At 41.9% G+C, this 25,537-nt stretch overlaps 1 protein-coding gene across 1 annotated transcript in view; it reads right to left on the reverse strand.

Annotated features, from left to right (window-relative positions):
• HERC2 (HECT and RLD domain containing E3 ubiquitin protein ligase 2) overlaps positions 1 to 25,537 on the reverse strand; it is a gene marked incomplete in the record, with an annotated part of 3,551,743 nt that overhangs the window by 2,460,402 nt on the left and 1,065,804 nt on the right. Inside the window, 1 exon segment of the mRNA XM_044072055.1 lies at positions 9,496 to 9,681. Coding sequence (XP_043927990.1) covers positions 9,496 to 9,681 — 186 coding nt within the window.

Raw genomic sequence — 25,537 nt, forward strand, 5'->3', positions numbered from 1 at the left:
TGTTATTGTTGCAGCCATAGAGCCCCAAGCCCTGAGAACAAGATTTGCTGGAGGAACTGGAACTGTTAGCATTTGTCTGATATGCAGACCTTAGTGAAAGAATCTCGCCTGGTGGAAGCTAGGCCAGGATTTTGTTCGTGTCCAAATGGGCTCCTATAAAATCTATCATTTGCACTGTTTCAATTGCGACTTCTGAAAATTTATAGTGATCCATAAGGTTGGTGCCATTTGCAAGAGAAAGTCCCTGGCCTGGAAAAGTAGATGCCTGGTTGGTGTGACTAGGAACCAGTCATCCAGAAAGGAAACACGTGGAAACCTTGCAGTCTGAGGTGAGCTGCAACCACTGTCATGAACTTGAACACCTTGGGGGCTGTGGTGAAACCAAATGGAAGCACAGAAAACTGGTAGTGACTATCTCTCTGCCTGAAACAAATGCACCTTCTGGAGCGTCTGTTCATTTTGATATGACAGTGCGCATCCTTCAGGTCTATTGAGCACATCCTGTCATCCTTCTGACGAAAGAGAAGGATGGACTTAACAGTGACCATCCTGAACTTCGAGTGTTTCACTGATTTGTTCAGTTTTCTTTGGAACTAAAAAGAATCTGGAGTAAATCCCTGATCCGCGTTGGTCTGGGGGGGCACCTCCTGGATGACTCTTTTGAAGCAACTTTGGAATTTCCAAAGCTGCCACCTGCCTCTGGGTGGAACATCAGGGAGGTGGTGTTTTTGTTTTGGGTTGAAGTTTAAAAAGGGAATGGAGTAATCTCTGGATACAATTCCTTGCATCCTTTGTGACTGCTAACCAGGTTTTTAGGTGCAAGGAGCAACATCCCTCAACTGCCTCCAGAGATGGTCAGTCGGGCAATGCTTCTCCAAAGGAGAATCCTAAAACCCCCGATTTAGTGGAGCTCCAGTGCCATATGGGTGGCATCTACCACTTGAATTATTCCCCCCTCTGCCCTTGGAGGAAAATCTCCATGAGCATCCTGGAAAGGACCCTGGGACTTTCTGAACCACAACTTCTTTCTCTCAAGCTGATTCCTGGAAAAGGACCCTTGGGGAGCAGATAAGCAGATTCCAATGCAGACAGGGTCTTTCCATCTTTTCACTGTGGGGGCATGTCTCTCTCACTCTCACAGTTCAAAGAGGAAGAATAGTCAAAGGCGGCAATGACAAATGAGGCCTTAAAAGGTTCAAAGTTACACAGTTGCATCCAGGCATCACACCGAATGGCAATGCCAGAACCGGCCATCCTAGAGGTACCCCTCAACCTCATGAGAGATGAGCCTCATGGACACTTTAGAAATGGCCTGGAGAGTGACCATATGGGAAGAGGAGGAGTTACGCTCCTTTGTCATCATGGACTCTGGGCCGGAGCTAGAGAGTTCCTTAAGCAAGCCTCACTGTACCCTCGTAAAGTGAGAAAGATAGTTCAATGCTCTGAGGACAAAAGTGGAAGAAGAATACACCCTTTTTCCAAATCTGTCCATAGCCCTAGACTCCCTGTTAGGGGGATGGACAGCAGAGCTTTCCTGGGCAAGCTCTATCTTGGTGACCGCCGCAACCACCATGGCATCTACTGGAAAGCCCTTTGTCCAGTGGGACCTATCCTGAGGGGCACTGGGAATCCTGTCAGCTCTCTTTGGTATCGGCTCTGCAGCGTCTGGTTCCTTCCATGTGACTGCAGACGCCAAGTCCACTAGGGGGTCTGCACAGGGGGACACCCAGGATGTAGATGGGCCAGTCCCAAAAGCATCCAGGAACACTGATTCATCCGGGGTGGGGTTTGGGGCCGACCAGCCACCTCACTGATGAAGCACTTCCAAAATGTCTCCAAAGGAGACGTCAGGTGGAAATCTAGGGCACTCCTCCTCTTCATCAAAGTCAGTGTCTGTTATGAGAACTTCCTCTGGGGAATCTAGGTGTCTCCTTTTGCACCTTTTCTTCTGAGAAGCCTCCTCGGTGAGGTGCTCTAGGGTGATGTCGGAAGAAGTCTGGACTTCACAAGTGGAAGAGACTGGAAGCCCTAAGGGGCCAGCTGCCCCGGTGGAGGAAGTGAGGTCTCAGACGCAGAACTGAGGAGGGGAAGGAGTGGATCTGATACTGTAGGAGCCAGGAGTCTCCTAGGAGTGGAAAGGACTCTCTCCACCACCTCAAAGGCTGAAGGACTCCCAGAATACTAAGGAAGCCCCCCTTCCCTGAAAGGGTAAGGAACAGGTCATCCCCAGTCACCAGCAGCCCTCTGCTCTGGGGGGAGTCGGCGCAAGCTGTCTAATGCCAAGGCACCAAGGGAAGTAGCAGCTCTGAAAACTTCAACAAGGAAGTCATCCCCTCTGAACTCTATGTCGAAGCTTAGGTTCCGAAACATGCTCGGCCCTAACCCGGTTGCTACTGAATGATTCAAGGAAGCACTCGGGCTCAAAGAAGTAAAGACTATCTGACCCGACAAACTGGCCCCTGGGACCAATGGATCCAGAAGTTCCGAAGCAGCTGGCCAGATTGGAGAAGGAGATAACTTCTTTGCAAGGAGAAGCTCTGCTCGCAGATCCTGTAGGGGACGGAGCTGGAATGACCCCATCTGAATCTGCGCATAGAGAAATTTCCTCATCATTCTGTCCTACCTCATTCACTGACAGGCTCCGAGAGGACCTGGTGGAAGAGGACACAGAGAAGGGTTTGGACTGATGTCTGGGAGAGGCATCCCAAGGGGACATACTCAGCACCACAGGTTACGGATCAGACAAGATGACCTGAGCATGGGGCAGTGGTGTAGCTGCAGAGGTCAGAGCCAAAGGACTCTGCTCTGAAGTTCTCAGGGCCGTTTTAAGATGGAGAGGTCTGGGGATCGTTTCTTAGTGTCCCCGGACTCCTTAGATTTTCTGGCAAAGGGTTGAGCCCCTGAGACAGAAGAAACATTTTTCCCCAAACACAGTGAAAAGCATTTTAATCACTTTCTCAGCCCCAAAAAGTGAAGCAAGCATAGTTAATCCAGTGAAAAAATAGTTAACAACTTTTTACCACAAGAGTAAAAAAGTATGCTCCCATTTAAAAGTATATAAAAGTAATGGGCTAGTCAGTACAGTTGTGCACAGTGAACTTACCACAGCAGTAGATGTTCTAATGATTACTGCTGCAGTAGCCTTAGCTATATGGGTTATATTCTGCCAAGGATATAACAGCCAGCCAGATTCCAAAGATTCAAGGATTCTTCCACATGCACAAACTGTCAAGCAGCTACAGCTTTGATGACTAAAATATAAGTTTGGGTGAGAAGCCCATCAGGGCTTTCCTGTCAGCAGAAACAGAGAGGCTCAGCTCTGAAACAGCAAGGCTAGCAATAACAAAAAATAGATGTACACACCCTGGCATAAAAAGTACATAAAAAAACAAGGAGGATGGATGGAGGGAGCAGCTACTGCAGCAGTGATCATTCGAACATCTACTGTTATGTTAAGTTTGACTTGCGCAACTGTACTGTGTTCCTCATACTGATCAGTGCTGCAGTAGCACAAGTTATATGGGTAGATTACCACAGCTAACTATATTTGGGAGGTGAAAGGATAAGGGTCCAGGAACCCCTGGAGAATGGCTCTTGCAAAGCATGATCTGGAAGTAAAGGAGTCCAGTTTACAGTGCTTTGTAAAAGTATGTACGGAGGTCCAACTAGCAGCTTCCAGAATAGTTCTATAAGCTAACCCTTTCCAAAGCACCACAGAAGTAGTCAAGGTCCTTGTGGAGTGAGCCTTGACCCTTCCTGGAACAGATTTGTCATGGTGAGTATAACGAAAGGTAATAACCTTAGACAGCCATTTGGAAAAAGTCTCGACACCAAATGCCCCTTCTTACCTTCACAAGAAATAAACACTGCTCAAATTTATCAACTGATCCAATTATTTGAAAGATTAAGTTTTGGCAAGATTGTACTTGAGTTTTCTGTGGACCAGCAACGTATGAAGCATCCTTTCTCCCTCATTTTTAGCTTCAGGAAAGAAAACAGGGAGATGGATAGTTTGACTTAAAGGAAAGTTTGATACTACTTTAGGCATAAAAGAAGGATTAGTTCTCAAAGAATCCCCATCCTTGTGGAAAATGTGGTAGGGCTGATTCACTATAGAAGAGCTTGCAACTCGGATATCCTTCATGCAGAGGTCAGAGCAATCATTAAAACTCTTTCATGTTAAGAACCTCAAAGTCACCAGGATCAGCTGGTTCAAATGGAGTTAAAGTGATCCCAAGGAGGGGGCCACTGGTTTCCATGGAGGTCTCTTATGCAAAACCTTATGCAAAACCTCTTTCAAGAGCATTTTGACATTCAGCTGTCTTGAGAGAGGAGAACCCATCAGCAGACATGCTGAAATGGCCAAAGAATGAACCCTGATTGAGGACTATAAAATGCCACAGGATAATAACGCATTCAAATAATGTAAAACCAGAAAACAACTAGCCATGAATGGGTGCTGGCATCCAGTAGAAAACCTTTTCCATTTGCTAACATATGATTTTCTAGCAGCTGTCTTTCTTGCCTCCATTAGTACTTACTGCATGCCCTCAGAAAACAGGTGCCTAAAAGGAATTAAGACCCTAAAATCCAGGCAGTCAACTGAAGATGACTGATGGGGTGTACCAAACACCCTAGTTTTTATGTGAGTCCATTCTGTGAAGAAGCCTTTGGTAGTTGACCCTGGCCATTTCCAAAACAAGGGAGAACCACAGTTGCCTGGGCCGAAAGGGAGTCACCGCAATAATCTTGGGAGGTTCTTTCGGAATTTTCAGAAGTACCCTGAACATTAATGGAAATGGAGAGGCATACAGGAACATTCCTGTTCAAAGAAAAGAAAAAGCATCTCGTCTTCCAGGCCTTCTTGCATGGAGTCCTAGAAAAGAATTTTGCCAGTTGGTTGTTCAGAGAGGAGGCAAAGAGAGCTACTTGTGTAACTCACTACAGATGGATTAAATCTTGGAAGACCTCCAGATCTAGTTTCCAATTGTGAGGGTCTGCCCTGGTCCTGCTCAGTTTGTCGAGTACACAATTTTGCTCTGATAGAATGTAGGATGCCTGCAGAGTGAGACTGTGCTGTGAAGCTAGATCCTAGCTAAAACGGCTAGTCTGCAAAGGGGATATGACCTGGTTCCCCTTGTTTGTGATGTACCACATCACTGTGGTACTGCCTGTAACCACATGAAGTCTTGGGGACCAAAGATGGTTCAGGGAATTGAGTGCCTTGCTCAGGGCAAACATCTCCTTAATATTTATATGTTCATGTTTGTTCTTGAGGTGCCATACCCACTGCACTTTTTTCTCTTCTGAAACTGCTCCCCAAGTGAAGTCTGAAGCATCTGTGATAACTGCCTGCTTTGGAGCAGGGAGGGAGAAGGGGAGACCTTGATTTAAGGATATCTGTTGTCCCCACCAAGTGTTTTGTCTTATAACAAAGCCCAGTACTGGGATCTGAAAAGATAAAGGATATTGATGCTGGGACCAAAGATTTCAGACACCATTGTATCTTTCTTATTAAGAGTCTTGGGAGGGTTATCATGAGAATCAGACGCCATGAGACCCAAAGTCCCAAGGTACTTCCAAACAGTGATTGAAGTCTGACTGATAAAACTTTGAAATAGAGCCAAATAAAGATCTCTTTTTCCTGGGGAAGAAAATTTCTTTTAACTGAGGTGTTTAGTTGACATCCCAGGAACACAATCCTGTGTTAGAGAGTCAAGAAAGACTTCTGAATGTTCTGCTGGAATCCCAGCTTACGCAAGAAATCTCTCATCCAAAACAAAAAAGAGATTCCCGACATTTTGAAAAAAAAGACTCCACAAAGATAAACAAGTCTAAATATAGAAAAATGCAGATACCCTGTAGCCTGCAATGAGCTACAACTGAAGCAAGACACTTTGTGAACACTTGGTGCAGTGGACAGACCAAAGGTTAAGGCACAGAATGGATAATATGATCCAGACACACAAACCTTAAAACACCTGAAGTCTAGATGAACATGAATGTGATGAGCATCTTTTAAGTCTAGTATTACCAGGAAACATGAAAGAGGAAGAGGAGGCAACAGGATGTGAAGTGACTTCACTTTGCATTGGGCACTATCACAAACAGGTTTAGGTAATAAAGATCCAGAACTGGTCTCCAAGAGTTTGTTTTCTTTCTTTGGGACTACGAACATCCTTGAATAAAACCCCTTCGCCACCTGGTAAGAGGATCTAGTTTTATCACTCCTTGGGACACCATGTGATGAACAGCTGGATGAAGAACGACTCCCTGGTAAGGAGGAATTTCCTCCCACTGCCATCTGTAACCCTGATGAATGATTTTCAGAACTCATTTTTATGAAACATGGAGACCCAGACTTTCTTAAAGACAAATAGGGCCAGGTTGGGATGGGGTCACAGGGTCTCTTGAACTGTCATTCAGACTTAGTGCAGTGTCCTTGGTTTTGGGAGGTATGAAACTTCTTTTCTGGAACCACCTTGCCACTTCTTATTAAACATCTGTTTACCGGAATTCTGTTGAGACTGTTGATTCTATTTTTTGCAAATTTGGAAGAGGAGGACTGAAAAATCTTGAGATTCCCTGGATCAGCTTGCCCCTTTCATCTCACTTTTCGTTCACCTCTGCAGCAAAGGGGCCAAACACAAATTTCTCTCCAAAGCAGAATTGAAAATCTCATTTTTATCATCTGGAAGGTTCTGACAATGCAGCCAAACAAACCTCCTTAAAACCATACCAGTGGCCATAGCCCTGGAAAACTAACAATGAAGTAACACACACATGCACACACGCTGCAAATAATGACTGTACAATAGAAGAAACTGTTATTTAAAGCAGATTTTTCTTCACAACAATATACTGTAGATAAAACATTCCTCATACTTTCACAATATATCAGAATAAACTTTAACATAACAGTCTGACCATTTAAAATTTAGTGTCACTTATACACTTTTTCCCATACCTATCAATAATCCCTTAACCTTATTAGAAAGGGTAGGATTGGAAATAACCAAGTACTTAGCAGCATTGGACTTGACCAAAACTATAACCGCGGGGTCAAGTTTGGTAATAGTGTATAAAAATGTAAAACACGGAGGAACTTTATACATCTTATCTGCCTTTTTTGTAGGGACAGCTGGCTGACTGTCAGGAAAACTACATGCAGTAAGATGCAAACCCTCTAAAGCAGACAGGAGGAATGGGTGCAGGTTCTGGAAAATCCTTCTGTAACAACTCATACTATTTTTTGAGGGACTGGAAAACTTCAGTGTTTTCTCGGTGAAAACACTGGAACATTCCATCAATCATCTGAAGAGAAACCCCCACAGGGAGAATCAAAGTGAGCTCTCCTCTGTGTCTGAATCACAAATCAGAGGACAAAACTCTGAATCTTTCCATGCATCTTCCTGTTAAGATTCAGAATCTTGAATCTCCACAGGAAAGGAGGCATCCCTCATTCTTTTACTGGAAACTACTCTACAAGAAGGATCAATAGCCTGAATTAAACCCTGGAAGGTGCTGTTTATGGATAGTAAGCTACAAGCACTGAAAAAGTTTTAAGTCCCTTTAGTTTCTTGTGCAGGTCAGGCACATTTTTATCAAACAGAGGAAAAGATGTTGACAACAATTTATGAAGAGATGAAGGAATCTGAGAAGGAAAGATGGCAATAATTAAATGGGCTAAGTTGATCCTGCCAATAGAACAAGGTGGTTTAGGATTACCTTATTTTAAGGAATAATTTAAAGCTACACCGTTAACTCTCTTATACATAACACAAGCAGAACTGACAGAGGGGTCTTTACAAAAGGGAAAGACTGAATTACATAGACGTAAATGAAACTCCTCAAAAATGATTAATAGCCTGAATTAAACCCTGAGCCAGTCCCAGTAAACTACTCCTTATCCAAAGAAATTTGATGAGGAATAGAGACATGCTTGGTTTTCTGTTTCTACTTGACAGGAAAAAAAGGGGCCAACAATGTTACTTATGACAAGACACTGCTTCCCAATGAATGAGCATAGCATTCTGACACAGCAGGGAAACCTTCCCTGATCCGTCTTCCAAGACCAACAAGAGTGGTTCTCCCTTGTCCACTGACAGGACCCCAACAGCTGCAGAGGATGTGGCTAACCCTTGGTCCATAGTGGCTGTAGGTGCTACACCAGAGGGATCTGCGGTGAGTGGTCTGAGGCACAACAAATTGCCACAGCAGAGACACCTACCTGCGGCTGAGGCAAATTGCTAGCCTGCTGTGGTGGAAAAAGCTATTTGACTAACTTTTTCTTTTTGTGGCCAGAAGACTGACCATGGGAGTGACAATCTGTTCCATGGTTAAGCCAAAAATGGTGCTTGTATCCTGGGGAAAACGGGCAACAATGTCAGTAAAACTACCACTCCACTAAAGTTACTTTTTACTATGCTTTTCTGGTAAAAAAAAGTACAAACACTATGGCTACCCCACAACCTTAAAATAAACACAATTTTTCCAAAGAAAATAGTTTATCAGTTAGATAATATTACTTTTAAATTGACAGCTCGATTTAAAATGCACTGCAGTCTTGACACAATCCTTTAAAACACAACACTCCTAGATTTAAAATATCTTTCCTAAAGAGGAAAGTAATAAAACATCAGTGAAAAATAAGAAAATGGAAGGTTTTCCCAAAATGGAGCTCATCTGCCCTGCTTAGGAAAGCACAAGCCAACCATCGATCTTGAAAGCCTCAGAGGTGTGCACTCTTTGGTGGCAGTAAAGCTCTGAAGGGCTTCACATCCAAACTTGTCTTAGCTCAGCTCAAACTGCTTTGGGCATGTGGAAGGTGCCCTTAAGCTCTGGAAGCTGACCAGCTGATACATCCTTAGCAGGCTATAACCCATAAAGCCCAGGCCAATGCAGCAGCAGCAACCAATATGAAGAAAATAAAGACTTTTCCATAATTTTAAAATAGTTGTTTTTTTTCAAAAAAAGTATATTTAAACAACTAAAAAGTAACGTGGAAGTTTTTCTTCCCTGAAGGAACTTATTTGCCCAGCAATACAACAGAGCATTAGCAGACTGTCGATCTTTGAAAACCTGCTGAATAGCTCTCTTCCCAGTGGCAAGAACGCTCTGAAGAGCTTGGAGCCCAAATCTGTCTTTTAATTGGCTTAGCTCATGCTGTCTAATGATTTGGGAATGTGAAAAGTGCCCTGAAGCTTTGGAAACTGGATGGCTGTTATATCCTATACAGGATATAATGCATACAGATTACGCTACTGTGATCAATATGAAGAAAATCCTTCTTTACTAAATAAAAAGACAGAAAATGAGGAAAGCTAAATACAGGACAAGTCACTTAACTATGCATACAGTAATACAACAAAAAATTAACAATTTTAGACTACATATTAAAAACGCACAAGAGAGAATCTGATTAAAAATGATTCTTCAGGGAAGAGTCACAAGGTACAAACTTCAGTCACAGGTAAATAAGAAAAATACACAAACCCATAATTCCTGGCCATGCTAAATCTTCAGAGTCATCTTTCTCCTTCCCAGGGGCCAGATGGTTGAACCTGTCTAAATGCTCCAAAAGACTAGCGAGTAATGGAATTGCACCCGTTTCTTGCATCAACCCAGCATTTATTGTATGCAGCAGGATAATTGAGACCACAAGCTCTGGCAGCAAAACCCCTAGAAGAGAAAAGCAAAGCCACAATTATAAATGCACAAAAGTATCAGGCATTTCTACTTCTGGGAAACCTGATGCACTGCTTGGGGAGATAACCAGTCAGCATACCTATCAACTGCACAAATTTTCACATAATGTCCACATTTTTGCCTCATATTTTTGGTCTGTTCCTCATAAAAAAAGATGTTACGTACCTACCATAACGTTCCATATTTGTTTTTCATCATCTCGCCTTCCTTCTTGCTAGATGGGTTCGGAGCTGAGGCCGTTTTACTATAGCTCGAGAGCTTATACTGGCTTGAAGCTAACCCCTATATCAACATGCCTAGTGGTAGCTACCCAGATCTCGTTTGTGATTGCATTTTGATTTTATGGTCTAGTGTGGGCTAATTTTTGCTAAGCTCTTACTCAAAAGGAAAAACTTGTGTATAAATGGACAACAAAGCCTAGTCAACTAACCTGGTATGTCAACAGGAAACTCAGCCAGTGTAACCAATGAAAGAATTTCTCTCGATCCTCCAGGAAGGGGGAAGGATGCGGGGACACAAGAAGGAAGGCGAGATGAAGGACAACAAACATGGAACGTTATGGTAGGTACATAATTTTTTTTATGTTATGTTGTCCTATCTTGCCTTCATTCTTGCTGGCTGGGACCGCATCCCCAGCACCTGGTTCTTTGGTGGCTCACTGGAACAAACTCTTCAGGACCGTGGAACCAAAGGATGCCCTGTTCCGGGAGACCATATCCACTTTGTAATGAGTGATAAAGTTTGAGGATTTGCCCATGTTGCTGCTGCACAGACTGAATCTAAAGGCAATTTGGCTTGGAAGGCAACAGAAATAGCTAAGGCCCTGGTTGAGTGTCCTCTGGCTTTCCCTGGTAGCTTCTTTTTACGCAAAACATAAGTATAGCTGATTGTGTCTGACAGCCACTTTGATAAGGTCACTTCTGAAACTGGAGAACATTGTTTATCAGCAAAGGATACACACCTGTGGCTCAGACCTCCTCTTGCAGAAGACCTAACTTGGTCAACTGATGGACTACATGTGACAACATATGAATATAAATGCAAAGTAAGAGATGCATGAAAATCACTTCAGCTGATGCAGCCTTTCCACTACTGCACTGTTGAAGGTGGGCATGGGCCAAAGTCATGGGGAGGGAAGAGCAGAATATTCTAAGAGCTAGGACTGCAACAACAAACAGCCTTTCCACTACTGACGCTGTTGAAGGTGGGCATGGGCCAAAGTCACGGGGAGGGAAGAGCAAAACATTCTAAGAGCTAGGACTGCAACAACAAACACTACAATGAACACCCACTGGGCAAGAAATGTCAACAGGGCCATCATAAGATCATAAGAGCTAGGACTGCAACAACAAACACTACAATGGACACCCACTGGGCAAGAAATGTCAACAGGGCCATCATACAGGCAGATATCTGAGCAGCTTGCGTCTTTGCCGGCATCCTGGTTATGAGGGCATTTTTCCTGTGAAGAGCCTAAGTCCTCTCCTGCAGGTGACATAAGAACTACCGCCACCATAAGGACCTCCTGTTTCTCACTGTGCATACATACACCTCGACATTTGTCAAGGACTATTGTCATCAGCTTGGGCAATCATGACCACATCCTTCCTGCACTGCCCCCCCCCCCACTCGCTTCCTGACATACCTCCATCCTGCAGTGGAGGGAGAGTCACTACTGTTGTAGGACAAGACAGTGAGCGTCACCATTTCCCTCTGTAGGATGTGTAAAACCCACCCTTCCTGCCTGTGTCCTCAAGTTCCTGAGCCACAGTCAAGGCTTTCTCCCTATTCTTTATTGGTGCAAGGTACTGCTATCATTTTGTTACAACAGAGTGAAAGAGCTGTCAGCTGTCTTCATTGTTATGAACTTTGGTTTAATTTTTTTGAATACTTCCTTTTTAATTTCTCCAAATCTTTTGGGTTTCTAATACAATGACGGGAATGGACCCCATTTCCAAGTCAAAGTACAATGAAAGTTAGTATTGTTTTAATCGTTGATGTCAGCCAGAAGTGCTCTTCGCAGCACCCACAATGTGCCCACTAATGACTCCTGCAATTCATACGGAGTTACATGTATTGGTAACATAGCTAAATATGACTGTAGATTCTTTTTGATAAGACCCATTGCTCCTACTACTATTGGAACTATCTGGTTATCTTTCTGCTATATTGCTCTTGTTTCTGCCTGCAAATCCTGATATTTTATGACTTTTTGTCTCTCTGTATGCAGGACACTGTAGCCACTGGGTGTGGCAATTTCAATGATCAATGCTACTTTTGTCTTCTTTTCATGAACCACTATATCTGGATTTCTAGCATTTATCTATGAACTGTTGGTAATGGATGATCCCATGTGATGTAGACCATCATTTTCTATGATGCTGTGTGGCTCACATTTCCAGTGTTTTTCAGCCAGTTTAATACCATGTTTGCACAATCCCCAGTGTAACAGTCTTGCCACATTATTATGCATTTCAGTATTCAGTCCTTCTGCTATTAGTATGTCACAATCAGCCTCTAATGGAGGCTCACAATGGACAAAGTAAAATTCAAGATCTGCCCTTTGACTTGCACAGGCAGGGGCTATATCCTTATGTCATGCAAGTCATCTGATGATCGTATCTGAGGCTGCTACCCCAGTGCAGGCATCGACAAAGTCACTGCTGCATTCTATCCTATGCTTAATGACCCTGAGGGTCCTTTTTTAAAAAAGAAAGCATATGGAACCCCCTTACATGCATCCTTCATCTCTTTAGTCATACCTCTTTGACAACAGGAACACAGGAATGTCTGACAACTAAAAGCCCTTATACCTACACTGGCAGAGGTACAGTCCTTCTTGCCTAGCCTGTCCAGGATACAACTCACTTTGTCATTTGGAAGGCTGGTAGGGATCAACTGAAATCCTCTAGCCACACACACGTGACAGGAGGAATGTCAAAAAGAGAGGCTTATTGCTGGCTGAGGAACTTGCTTGTCAAATGCAAGGTGAGGGGGGATGAGGAACTGCTATCCAGCTATGCTGATCCATTAAATACTTAGCCATAAGGAATCTAACATGCCAATATTTCTCTGCTAGCTTCCAATGTAGCATCTGCAAGGAGAGGTACAGCCATAGTAGGTGTCCAGTGCAAAGGCTTACAAACTTTAACCACTGTGGATGCCCTCAAGTCCTCAGAGGCCTCGGAGTTCACAGTAGCCTCATGTGTTCTCTACCTGCAAAAGCTTTCACAGTCACTTTTTTTCCATCTTTTTAGGGCGTTTAAACTCCTTGGATATTTATGCTTGAGGTGTCCAAGTCCTTCAGCTTCAAAGGCAGCCTTCTCATCCTAAAGTTAAAAGTTTTTATGCTCTGAGGGATCATGTCCTTTAAAAGAAAGTTTTCTTGATGAAAGAAGCATGAATCTTACAAGTACTTTGCACAGCAACAAAAGGCAGGTAAGACACTGATGGGGAAAAAATCTGTGATGGAATCTGCTGGTAAACTTTTCTGACAAGGAAAGTGGCCTAAGAAAGATGTCCAACTTGGAGATCAAATCATAATATAAATTACACACATAAAATAGAAATAAAAGAGAAATTAAACTAGGTATTTATTACAGTCTTACCTGAAGTAAGGCACACACGGAGCTCAGCAAAATGGACAACTGCTTTAATGAACAAACAAAAACAATTCACAGCAAGCTAAATCACAGCAGCACAGCAAACGAAACTGCAGAGCACAAGCAACAGCACAATAACGCTGTAAAGTTAATCCACATACGTTTACGTCACAATAACTTCATCAGATAGCTAACCTCTCTTCCTTTGGTGAATAAATAAACTAATCTAATTCAAATGAACCAATGAGTGAACAAATTCAATTACACATGCAAAATGCATTAAAACACCTGAACCTTAAAGGTGAATGAATCTAAAAGTTAAAATCAAAAGTATATATAATAAATAGATATGTATACATATTTTGTTATATAAAATGCTTCAAACATAAACCTTAGTTAAAATTGCTTTGTTAAATATAAGTATTACCAGCACAAACCTGAAATGCTTCTAAAAATGTTTTTTCAAAAACAGAAGCTAAATTGAATCCAAAATACAATGAAATAGCACCATCTTGTGGAAATTAAATTAAATTGTCTTTTTTGGAACAATACCCTGGAAATATTCATGGCATTTTTTGATTATGTTTCAAATACAACTCATTTTTTAAAATTCACCTATAAAGTAGATGAAGTTGAATTGTGTTTTTAGATGTAAATATACAGAGAATGGGGGAAGGTTTTAAATCAAAAATTTTAAAAGAAAAGATACGTTTTCTAATGTTTACTTGCATTATACAAGCTCTCACCCACATTTTCAAAAAAGAGCAATAGTTAAAGGTCAGTTCGTGAGAGCCAGTAGGATGACGTCAGATGATCAGGTTTTTAATACTGAATGTGAATTTATTGAGTATGTTTGGAGCAAGGGGGTACCCAATAGATCTCCTAACGTCAGTTATTGTAGAGGTTAAGGAAGGAAGAACAGGAAGATTTGCTCCAATTCTGGGTGTACCCCTACCTACATTGGAAGTACAAAATATTGAGGCAAACACTGCTATTGCCACAACTTTAGAAAAAGGTTTTCATTCTGCCATGTTTACCACTTTTGACGGGGCGAGTAATCTGGTGAGAAGTATTCTTAGTAAAGAATGGAAAAAATTTGCTAGTTTGTCTGATTTAAATCATATCTTTGAAAATCCATTTAAATGTGTATATAGGAAGGGACGTAACATCAAGAATATATTGGAAGGGACAAACTTCCTTAACCCCACTAATAACAATAACTTAAAAGGGACACGAAAATGCAGGCATTGCCCATATTGCATTAACATCAAGGTTCATGTGTTTTAATGCATTTTGCATGTGTAATTGAATTTGTTCACTCATTGGTTCATCTGAATTAGATTAGTTTATTTATTCACCAAAGGAAGAGAGGTTAGGTATCTGATGAAGTTATTGTGATGTAAACGTATGTGGATTAACTTTACAGTGTTATTGTGCTGTTGCTTGTGCTTTGCAGTTTCGTTTGCTGTGCTGTGCTGCTGTGATTTAGCTTGCTGTGGATTGTTTTTGTGCTTGTTCATTAAAAGCAGTTGTCCGTTTTGCTGAGTTCCGTGTGTGCCTTACTTCAGGTTTACCAGTTTTTATCTTGGGCACTCAGACCACTGGTTTGGTTTATTTATTACAGTCTTGTAGGACAGCCACAGCATGGAAACAGCAGCCCTGTGCTGTGATGTCTGAAAGCTCTGGAAGTTAGGAAGATGTCTCCCTGTGGTATGTGTGTGAACTGCAGCAGTGATCCTTATGATAAAGATCCTTCTCTGAATTGCTCCCTACACATTTTACTCAGAAATTCAACAAAATACACATTTGGGGGGCATCTGCTACACACATTTTATATATATGTGTATATAATATGAGTCTATGTTGAACCAACAAAATTACATTTGTCTGAAATGCAATTTCACAAGCCCATTTCTCCGAAAGTGCATTCATCCAAAAAGGACTTTCACGAAAGTCTGATTAAAAAAAAAAAAAAAAAAACCCACTAAACACATTTATGCGGGGGGCAAGCCCACCACATCCCCGCTACTTAATATATTCTAACTCCGAGATCACACCACAGTGGGGAAAAGGGAATATTACCTTATCCCCACCATGCTGTGATCTACAACAGCAACCTCGCTTGCTGTTCATTTACAGTTTTTTGCGAAAGTGAATTTTCTGATGAATGCACTTTTGGAAAAACGGGCTTGTGAAATTACATTTCTAAGAAATGTAATTTCGGTTAGTCAAGGTAGACCTATATATATATATATATATATATATATATATATATATATATATATATATATATATATGCGCACACACACACACACACATTATGTATTTAACATTTGTTCACTGGGAAAGTCTGACTTGGAAAGAGCCAATTTTCAGTGGAGGCCAGAGGAGAAAAGCTCTTACACTCTTACATACTTCTCTGCCACTCCCAATTTCCTTACACAATACCACTACTCCTCTCTAGGCAACCTGTCATATGCTTTCTCCAAGTCCACAAAGACACAATGCAACTCCTTCTGACCTCTGTATTTCCCCATCAACACTCTCAAAGCAAACATCACATCTGTAGTGGTCGCTTCTCAACATGAAACCATACTGCTGCTCTCTAATCATCACCTTCTTTCTTAACCTAGCTTCCACTACTCTTTCGCATATCTTCATGCTGTGACTGATCAATTTTATCCCTCTGCAGTTAATACAGCTCTGCACATCACCCTTATTCTTAAAAATCAGTACCAAAACACTTCTCCACTCCACAGGCAATCTCTCACTTTCCAAGATTTCATTAAACAATGTGGTTAAAAACTCCACTGTCATCTCTCCTAGACACTCCCACGCTTCCACAGGTATGTCATCTAGACCAACAGCCTTTCCACTCTTCATTCTCTTCATAGCTGTCCTTACTTCCTCCATGCTAATCCATTGCACTTCCTGATTCACTATCCCCACATCATCCAACCTTCTCTCTCTCTCATTCTCTTCATACATCGGCCCCTCAAAGTACTCTTTCCATCTCCTCAACACACACTCCTCACATGTGAGTACATTTCCCTCGTTATCCTTTATCACCCTTACCTGCTGCACATCTTTCCCAGCTTGGTCCCTCTGTCTAGCCAATCAGTACAGGTCCTTTTCTCCATCCTTAGTGTCCAACCTTTCATAGAACTCTCCATACACCTTATCCTTAGCCTTCACCACCTCTCTCTTCACCATATGCCTCATCTCCTTATACTCCTGCCTACTTTCTTCATCTCTCTGACAATCCCACTACTTTGTCAACCTCTCTCTGTATACTGTCCAGTACTTCCTTGTTCGACCACCATGTCTTCTTGTCCTCCTTCCTTTGTCCAGATGTCACATCAAGCACCTTTCTAGCTGTCTCCCTTACCAGCTCTGCTGTAGTTACTCAGCTATTCGGTAATTCTTCATGCCAACCAGGGCCTGTCTTAACTCTTCCCTGAACACCACCTCACAATGATCCTTTTTCAGCTTCTACCATTTGATCCTTGGCACTACCTTCACTCTCCTTCTCTTCTTGATCACCAATGTCATCCTACAGACCACCATCCTATGCTGCCTAACTATGCTTTCCCCTGTCACCACTTTACAGTTTCCAATCTCCTTCAGACTGGCCCTCCTTCATAGGGTATAATCCAACTGTGTGCATCTTCCTCCACTCTTGTACATCACCCTACGCTCCTCCCTCTTCTTAAAATATGTATTCATCACAGCCAAGTCCATCATTTTTACAAAATCCATCACCATCTGACTATCCCCTCCTTTACACCATACCTACCCATCACTTCCTCATCCCTCACGTTCCCTTCACCAACATGACCTGTGTATAAGACCAAAGGGACTAAACATTTTAACTGCTTTTATCTTACTATCCATATCCATATAACAAAGCTTCCGCTTTCTCAGTTTTTGTATTATCTTTTTAGTCTCTTCCCACATATTCTTATCTGCCACACCATAATTATTTTAATCCATACTCTCAAATATTGCATTTTATCATGTCCCCATAAATATGGATATTGCTGATCCAATTCATATGTCGGTCCATAATTTACCACTATTACCTTTGTTTTAGCCTCAGTAACTTTGTATCATAAAAGATCTGAAACTGTCTCAAAATGTTTGTCAGATATAAAACAGCATCTGCAAATAGAGCCATATGTTCTTGACTACCATACCAATTACACCCTCAAATTTCGAGGATCCCACCCACTTTAATTCTCCCCTCCGATCCCCCATATATCCTCCTAATCAACCTTACAATTTTTTTCAGGAAATGCATATCCATTGCCCTGCTCATAAAGTCCCAGCTTACTCTGTCAAATGCTTTCTCTGCATCAAGACCCACTACCAACGATGGTATGTTCTTACATTCTGCTTCCCTCTGGATCATCAGTGTTCTGTTAATGTTGTCAAATGTTTTCCTCCCTTCCTCAAAATGACACTGATCCTTATCTATCAAATTTGGCATTACTTCTGCCATTCTTTTAGCTACTATAGATATGAACACTTTATAATCACAGTTTAGTATTGAAATAGGCCTGTATGAAGCTGGATCTGCTAGAACTTTACCCTCTTTTGGTATTACAGTTACCACTGCTTTCTTCCAGGATGTTGGTTTTTTCTCCTTCTCAAAATACTGTTAAACAAAACCTTCTAGATCTTTATCAGTTATTTTTTCCCTCCTAACTTCCAAACTTCCACAGGAATACCATCTACTCCCAGGGACTTTCTTGCAGATTGGTTATACATCACAATTTTTGTCTCATCTCCTATCCTAACCATTAGTGATCGAGCCTCATCTGCTTATAACCCTGGCATATTTAATTCTTCCATAAACATTTCCATTTGTATCTTTTCTTGATTTCCATATTTCTCTACATTATACAGACTGACAGAATTTCTAAAATATTTCTAATACCCCCTGCAAGACCTCGTTACCTTCCTTGTCATAGGCTCCCTAAACTTGGTGACATCCCTTTCTACTTTCTGTTGCCCAAGTAGTTGTGCTAAAAGTTTTTTGTGTTCTAGTGTTAAACAGTTGCTTAACAGCAATCTTTCTAAACTTCTGTATATTATAGAGGTAATTCCTTATTTTCTTATTAGCATTCTGCAATTTATCCTTTTCTTGCTCTATGAGATTCCCCTATTCTGCAATACTTTAACATTTGTCAGTCCCTCTAAATAATTATTGTAACTTCTTAACCATAGCTCCCTTTCATTTATTTCCACCCTATTTTAAACTCTAACTTAACTTTACCCACCCCCTAGCTATATTTTCAGAAGTAATTTCTATTCTCTCAAATAGCTCCTGAGTAAGCTCCACTACACATTCCTTTAATTTCTCTCTTTTCAACAGATAAGTGGGAAAGCACCAGTGTCTCATTTTTATTCCATTACCCTGTGTTTCTATTTTAGTTATTTTCTGCCACATGATCTGAAATAGTTATTGGGTGCATATCAAGAACTTCAATTAAACACACAAGTTCCTGTGAAATGTTAATTCTGTGTAGCCTAGCCCAGTTTTCTATATCTTGCGGAATAATATGCTAATTCATTGTAAACTCCTGTTACTGAATTTGCATCTTCCATGCCAAATGTCTTCAAAAATCTATCCTCCTTTATTATACTTTCCCTGCGGCAAATCAGATTCCAGTCCTATCTATAAATAATATTCCTTGTTGAAAACTGATTATTTCTCCCAGAATTTTCTTAAACTCCATTATAGCTGTTTTAGGTAGAATATAAATACATGCCGTGTAATTCTCCTCCCTTGCCAGTAGCCCCTTAGCACTACAAATCTGCCATTATCTTTTTCATCCCCTTTTATTACTGTTGGAGCTCCTCTATACTCCTCTTTTCCTTTGTCCCAGAAATTCTGCTGAATAACCATCCTGAAATTTTTTCTTCACCAAATTCACATGTTCTGTTCTTTCCAAGTGCGCTTCCTGTAATATAGCTATTTGCACGGTACATTTTTTTTTAAAAATAGTTCACTATTCTTTTTTTTTTTTTTACATTTATCTGAGAGACTATTGACATTTAAAGACATTACAGAAAACATTATATTAAGTTATTACTCCAACCTTTTATGAATAACACCTTTTTTGTTAATGTCTAGTTACAGCTTTTGTGTTACATGCATGCACTGTTTGACAGGTTAAATTTTATATAGTTGTTTCTTATCATATCCATTTGAATCCATGTCACATCTTACAAAAAATTTTGTTTTATTGAAAGCCCTAAAACAGAAAAAACATACTCCAATACCCCCTAAAATCTATTAATTTAATACTAACATACACAATTATGTACATCCTCAAATACTGAAGTTTTACCCTCCTAAAAAGAACAAATGTCCCAAACTGACAGCCACACTCTCAGATTTGCACTAAACTAAAATAAAGGCTATCCATGTAAGACACATGGTGCAGCCTGTGCTTCTACTAAGTGCTCATCTTTATAGCTCTCCCAGCTGGGAAAAAATACAGTTGTGTACCTACCATAAATGTAGATGTTCGAGTGTATTCACTGTTGCAGTCATTACACTTGGGTTATCCTGCTGGCAGGCGACCCGCAGTCAGCCCGAGTTCCAAAGTCTTGGTCCAGCGTTGGTTGCTGTCGCTTCTTCCCTGACGTCAATGAGCCAGGGGTATAAAAGTTGCAACCGACGCCATTTTCTTCAGTTTTTCTTGCCCCAGATGTCAGGTGCCCCCAGATAAGAAGGCTGAGAAGATACAAAATATGCCAAAAAAACATGCATATATTACTATAAACATTTCCTTCATCTACAAGCAAATACACCACACAGGTTGTATAGAGTTGAGAAGTACAGAAAAGTCCCAGCAAAGAAAAGGGGGATGGTGGGTGGGTAACCTGGACTGCAACCGTGAATACATTTGAACATATACATTTATGGTAGGTACACAACTGTACTATGTTCATCGTTTTTCACTGTTGCAGTCATTACACTTTGGTAGAATCCCAAAGCTGAGGTTGGGTGGCTGGGTCTAAATTGGATTTGGCGAGGCTAACAAGCCCTGCAGTGGCAAAGCCTGCTCTGGATATGGAGTAGAGAGGTAAGTGGTAGTGCTTGGTGAAAGTGTGCACTGAACTCCAGGTTGCAGCTTCTAATATGTCTTTGGCTGGTACTCCTCTGAGGAAAGCTGCTGAAGTGGCTGCTGCTCTGGTAGAATGAGGCCTAATGCCCTTAGGCACAGATTTGCCATGTTGTGCATAACAGAAGCGGATGCAGTGTCCTATCCATTTGGAGATTGTTTGCTTTGTAATAGGCTTTCCTTGTGATCCTGCAGCATATGCTACAAACAGTTGCTTAGTTTTTCTGAAAGCTTTTGTTTTGTACAAGTAAAATCGTAGCGGTCTGTGTATATCCAAAGCGTGCAGAAGTCTTTCCCCTTTATTCTGGGGATTTGGGTAGAAAGTAGGTAAATGAATGGCTTGGTTTAAGGCCACATTGGAGACCACTTTTGGCATGAATGTTGGGTTTGTCCTAAGAGAAACCCTGTCCTGATGAAAAATGAGGAAAGGTTCCACAGCCATCAATGTCTGAAACTCTGAGACTCTTCTTGCTGAAGTTATTGCTAGGAGAAGAGCAGTTTTCCATGACAAGAATTTTACATCGGCTGTGCCGGCTGGTTCAAATGGAGGCAGTGTTAGTTTTTCTAAAACAAAATTGAGGTCCCAAGTAGGTACTGGTGCTCTCCTAGGGGGTCTTATATTCTTTGCCCCTCTGAGGTACTGTCGTAGTAGAGGATGTGAAAAAATAGGAGGATCCGTATTGTAATGAGCTGAAATGGCAGAGGCATGGATTTTAATGGATGAAAAAGATAGGCCTTTGTCTAACATCTCAGTTAAGTATTGCAAAATCTGAGGAATATTAGGGACAAGTGGTTCGAGCCCTTGTGACTGGTTCCAAGCACAGAATCTCTTCCATTTTTCTTCATAAGATTTCCTAGTGCTGGGCCTCCTGGCTTCCAAAATTATATCCATAACAGCTTTAGAGAGAGGTGCAGTCTGAGTGGCTACATTATCTGCCATGCTACCAGGTTTAAGGTTCTGAGTTGACTGTGCAGAATCTGATTGTTTTGTTGTGTCAGAAGATGAGGGATTTGAGGTAGAGGCCAAGATGGGCCTTGGGACAAACTCTTTAGGATTGGGTACCAGTGCTGGCGTGGCCAGTCTGGTGCAATCAGGATAATTTTTGGCCTCTCTTGTCTGACTTTTAGAAGCACCTTGGTGAGAAGAAGCATCGGAGGGAAGGCATAGACTGTCAGGCCTTTCCAGCTGAATGATAGAGTATCCACTTTCCATGCTTGAGAGTGATAAGTCCTTGTGCAAAATTTCTGTATTTGGCAATTGTGAGGGGAGGCAAGAAGATCTATGTCTGGGCGTCCCCATTTCCTTGTTATGGACACTTGTGGATTTAGCTTCCATTTGTGAGGGTCCATGAGATTTCTGCTTAGTTCGTCTGCCAGTGTATTTTTTGTTCCTGGCAGGAATTGTGCTTGCAGATGTATCTGGTAGGTCAGTGCTGTGTTCCACAAAGTCATGGCTTGTCTGCACAGGGGGTAGGAATGTGTGCCCCCTTGCTTGTTTATGTACCACATAACTGTGGTATTGTCCATCTTTATTAATAGTTGTCCTGGATGTAATTAGGTCCTTGAAGGCGGTCAGGGCATTCTGTACAGCTAGCATCTCTTTTTGATTGATGTGAAGATGCATTTGTTCCTTGGGCCACGTGCCCTGAATACATTTTCCTGCCATATGTGCTCCCCAGGCATAATCCGATGCATCCATTGTTATTGTCTGCCTGGCTGTAGTAAGGTGAAAGGTAGCTCCTTGTTGTGGTGACAGGCCTGGGACCACCATCGAAACTCCTGTTGTAGGCAGGGAATCAAGGTTATGACTGTCTCTAGGCCGTGACAATGCTGAGTCCAAACACTTTTTAGATACCATTGTAGTTTCTTCATATGCAGTTTTGCATATGGAATTAGTAGAATGCAGGATGCCATGAAACCCAGGGTCTGCAGAATTTTTCTTGCAGGGAGCTGGGTCTTTGTTGCCATCATTTGAAAGTAATGAGTCAGTTGCCTTTGTTTGTCTAGCATGAGATAAGCCATCTGGGCAGTTGTATTTAAGCTTGCACCCAGGAATATTATCTCTTGAGAGGGCACTAGTTTTGATTTATTTTCGTTTACTGTGCACCCTAGGCAAATTAGCAATCTTTTTACAAATGCCAGATGCTTTACAAGAATGTCCTTGCTCTCTGCTTGAATAAGGCAGTCGTCCATTTAGGGATATATTTGAATTCCTTTTTGTCTGCAAAATGCAATTACTGGTGCCAGGCATTTTGTGAAGACCCTGAGTGCAGTAGATAAGCCAAAGGGCAGTGCAGAGAATTGGTAATGCATTGAGCCTGCTATAAATCTGAGGTATCTTCTGCACGATTGATTGGGACGTGCAGGTATGCCTCCTTGAGATCCAAAGTAACTAGCCAAGCCTCCTTGACCAGCATGGGCAGGAGTTGTTGTAGTGTTAACATTTTGAATTTTGGAACATCCAGGAAAGTATTTACGATTGACAGGTCCAGTATTGGTCTCCAGGCTTTGTCTTTTCTGGGTACTAAGAAAAGTCTCGAGTAAAATCCTTGTCCCCTGTTCTTCTTGTGGAACTTTCTGAATAGCTCCCATATCCATAAGAGCCGCAATCTGTTTTTGTGCCTCTGCCCATTGGTTTTGTGGCGGCATACCTTTTGGTTTTGAAGTGTGTGGAAGTGGAACCTGTAACCCTGAGAAACTATATTCAGCACCCATTGGTCTTGGGTGATCATGTGCCAATTTTTTGAGAAGTGTTAGCTTTCCCCCTAGGGGTGATGTCAACTGATAAGAGCTTGGCATTTGCAGGGGGAATTCATTGTAACTGTTTCCTATAAGGTTGTGATTTGTCTTCTCCTCCTTTGGGGGCTGAAGCACCCCATTGTTTAGGTCTGTAGGAGCCTTGGGGCTGAGATCTGCCTCTTGGGCGTCTGTATCTGCCTCTTTGTGGCCTGTCTGACACTGGAAAGGACCATTTTTTTGAAGGCCAGTTTCTGCTAAATCTCGGTGGTTGAACCTGTAAGAAATCTTTCACTGTTTGCATTGACTTTGCTTTATCCTCAATTTTCTTTAACACCTCTTCTGCCTTAACATCAAAGTATCATGCTGTAATAGAGCATCCAATAATTTTACTTTAACATGGTCAGGTAAAACTTTGTTCTTTCAACCAAGCATGTCTTCGAATAACTGAGCCTGTAAACTGTGGCTCTACAAGAAGTCTCTAATGAATCAAAACCACATTGCAGAGTATGCTTTCCCACTTGTTCAACTGCATGCAATAAATCCTGCATTTCTTTACTGTCAGGAATTTCTATATTTGTAACCATTTTCTGCTTTAACAATGACATGAGGTACTGTTGATATTTAAGCATGTGAAACTGACAGTTTAAAGCTCTTACAGCTAAAGTAGCAGAAGTGTAAACTTTTTTTCCCCCATCTGTCCAAAGCTCTGGAATCCCTATCTGAGGGGGACAGGATTTTTGGCAGTGGAAGCCTTAACCCCTTTAGGACCCTGAGAAATTGTTTCTGGGTCTGCTGCAGGGTTTTTGTAAAGAAATTTATGAGAATCAGGGACCCTGTAGTACCTGTCTGGCTTTACTGGTGCAGGGGGTAAAGAATCAGGAGACAGACTGGATTCAGAAAAAAACATCATCTACAATATCAAGCACAGGGGGGGATAGCCAGGGGCCTGTGCTGAGGCAATAAAAGGAAATCTCTGAGCCTTTTCTTGGATTCTGAGTAATCCTGGCTCTCCCAATGGAAATGATCCTTCACGGTGTGCAGGGTTTCCCCAAAAGAATAATCCTCAGGCGGTGAGGCTGAAGGAATGGACTCTTCAGCATCAGAGTCCTCATAGGGAGGGAGAGAATGACCCTGATCAGAAGAAGAATCTGAAGAAATGGAAACCCGATCAGAGGAATCATAATCAGTGTATTGCATAGGCCTTTTGTCAGGAGGGAGATGGGAGCCCCTGATTAAATAAGGTCTTCGGCCATTTTAAGCATCTGTTTTTTTGGCATGGATGACTGTTCTGGAGAATGCTGCACTTGTTTCCTTGTCTTTAATGGTGTTTTTGACTTTGCCTTTGCTGCTGTAATAGCCTTAATTGTAAGCTGTGAAGGTCTGAAAACACCCTCAGAAGCCGGTGCCTGCTCAGCTGCTCCGGACCCATCTGAGGGTATAGTTTCCATAGGCCCAATACCTTGAGTTTCCACAGGCCTCGGTGTCTCCACGTGGCTGTCGGTTACGGCCTGTGGCTCTGAGGTAGCAGGTGTCAGGGGCTGCGAAAGTGCCTCACTGAGAACAGGCAACTGGCCTAGAAGAGGCTTCATCGTCGGTTTTGGACCTCGGATGCCTATCTTTTTCTTTGTCTTTGCGTTTTTTATACATTCCGGTCATCGGTTGCTCCGACGGCATTATATAATGAAACCTTCGTCCAAAATAATGCAAAGCAAAATCAAACCGACGTTTAATAGTGCGTTTATTGAATCTAGCACAAAACCGACAACTAGTAACGTCGTGGTCAGGGCCTAGGCAAGGAATACAGTAAGAGTGAAAATCCTTATGAGGTATTTACTTCCCACAAGAAATACAATTATTAACTTTTACTGACATCGGTCTGGAGCAAGAAAAAGTTTCCCCAACGGGGTACTTAGCTTTATTGAAGACTTCGGTTCTGAAGTTCAATTTTAAAAATCTCAGGAGTCGGCCGACCGGCACTTGCAAACTGCTTTTGCTTTGGGCACCACGCGGCAAGAAAGACTGAAGAAAATGGTGTCGGTTGCAACTTTTATACCCCTGGTGCACTGACGTCAGGGAAGAAGAGACCGCAACAGACGCCGGACGAATATTTTAGAACTCGGGCCGACTGCGGGTCGCCTGCCAGCAGGATAACCCAAGTGTAATGACTGCAACAGTGAAACATGAACATCCTCTGAATGCTTTCAGAAAACATCATCTCCTAACCAGTTTCAATATTCTTTCTTTCCCCAGCCAATCACTCTCTACCAAACTGTAACCAATTTCTCTTCATCTCCAAGGAGACATAAAAACCAGATAGGCAATTCCTCTTTATCAAATTGTTTCCATGGAGAC

The sequence above is a fragment of the Protopterus annectens genome, chromosome 5.part0 (genome assembly GCF_019279795.1).
Source record: "Protopterus annectens isolate FY-2018-M chromosome 5.part0, PAN1.0, whole genome shotgun sequence".
NCBI lineage: Eukaryota > Metazoa > Chordata > Ceratodontiformes > Protopteridae > Protopterus > Protopterus annectens.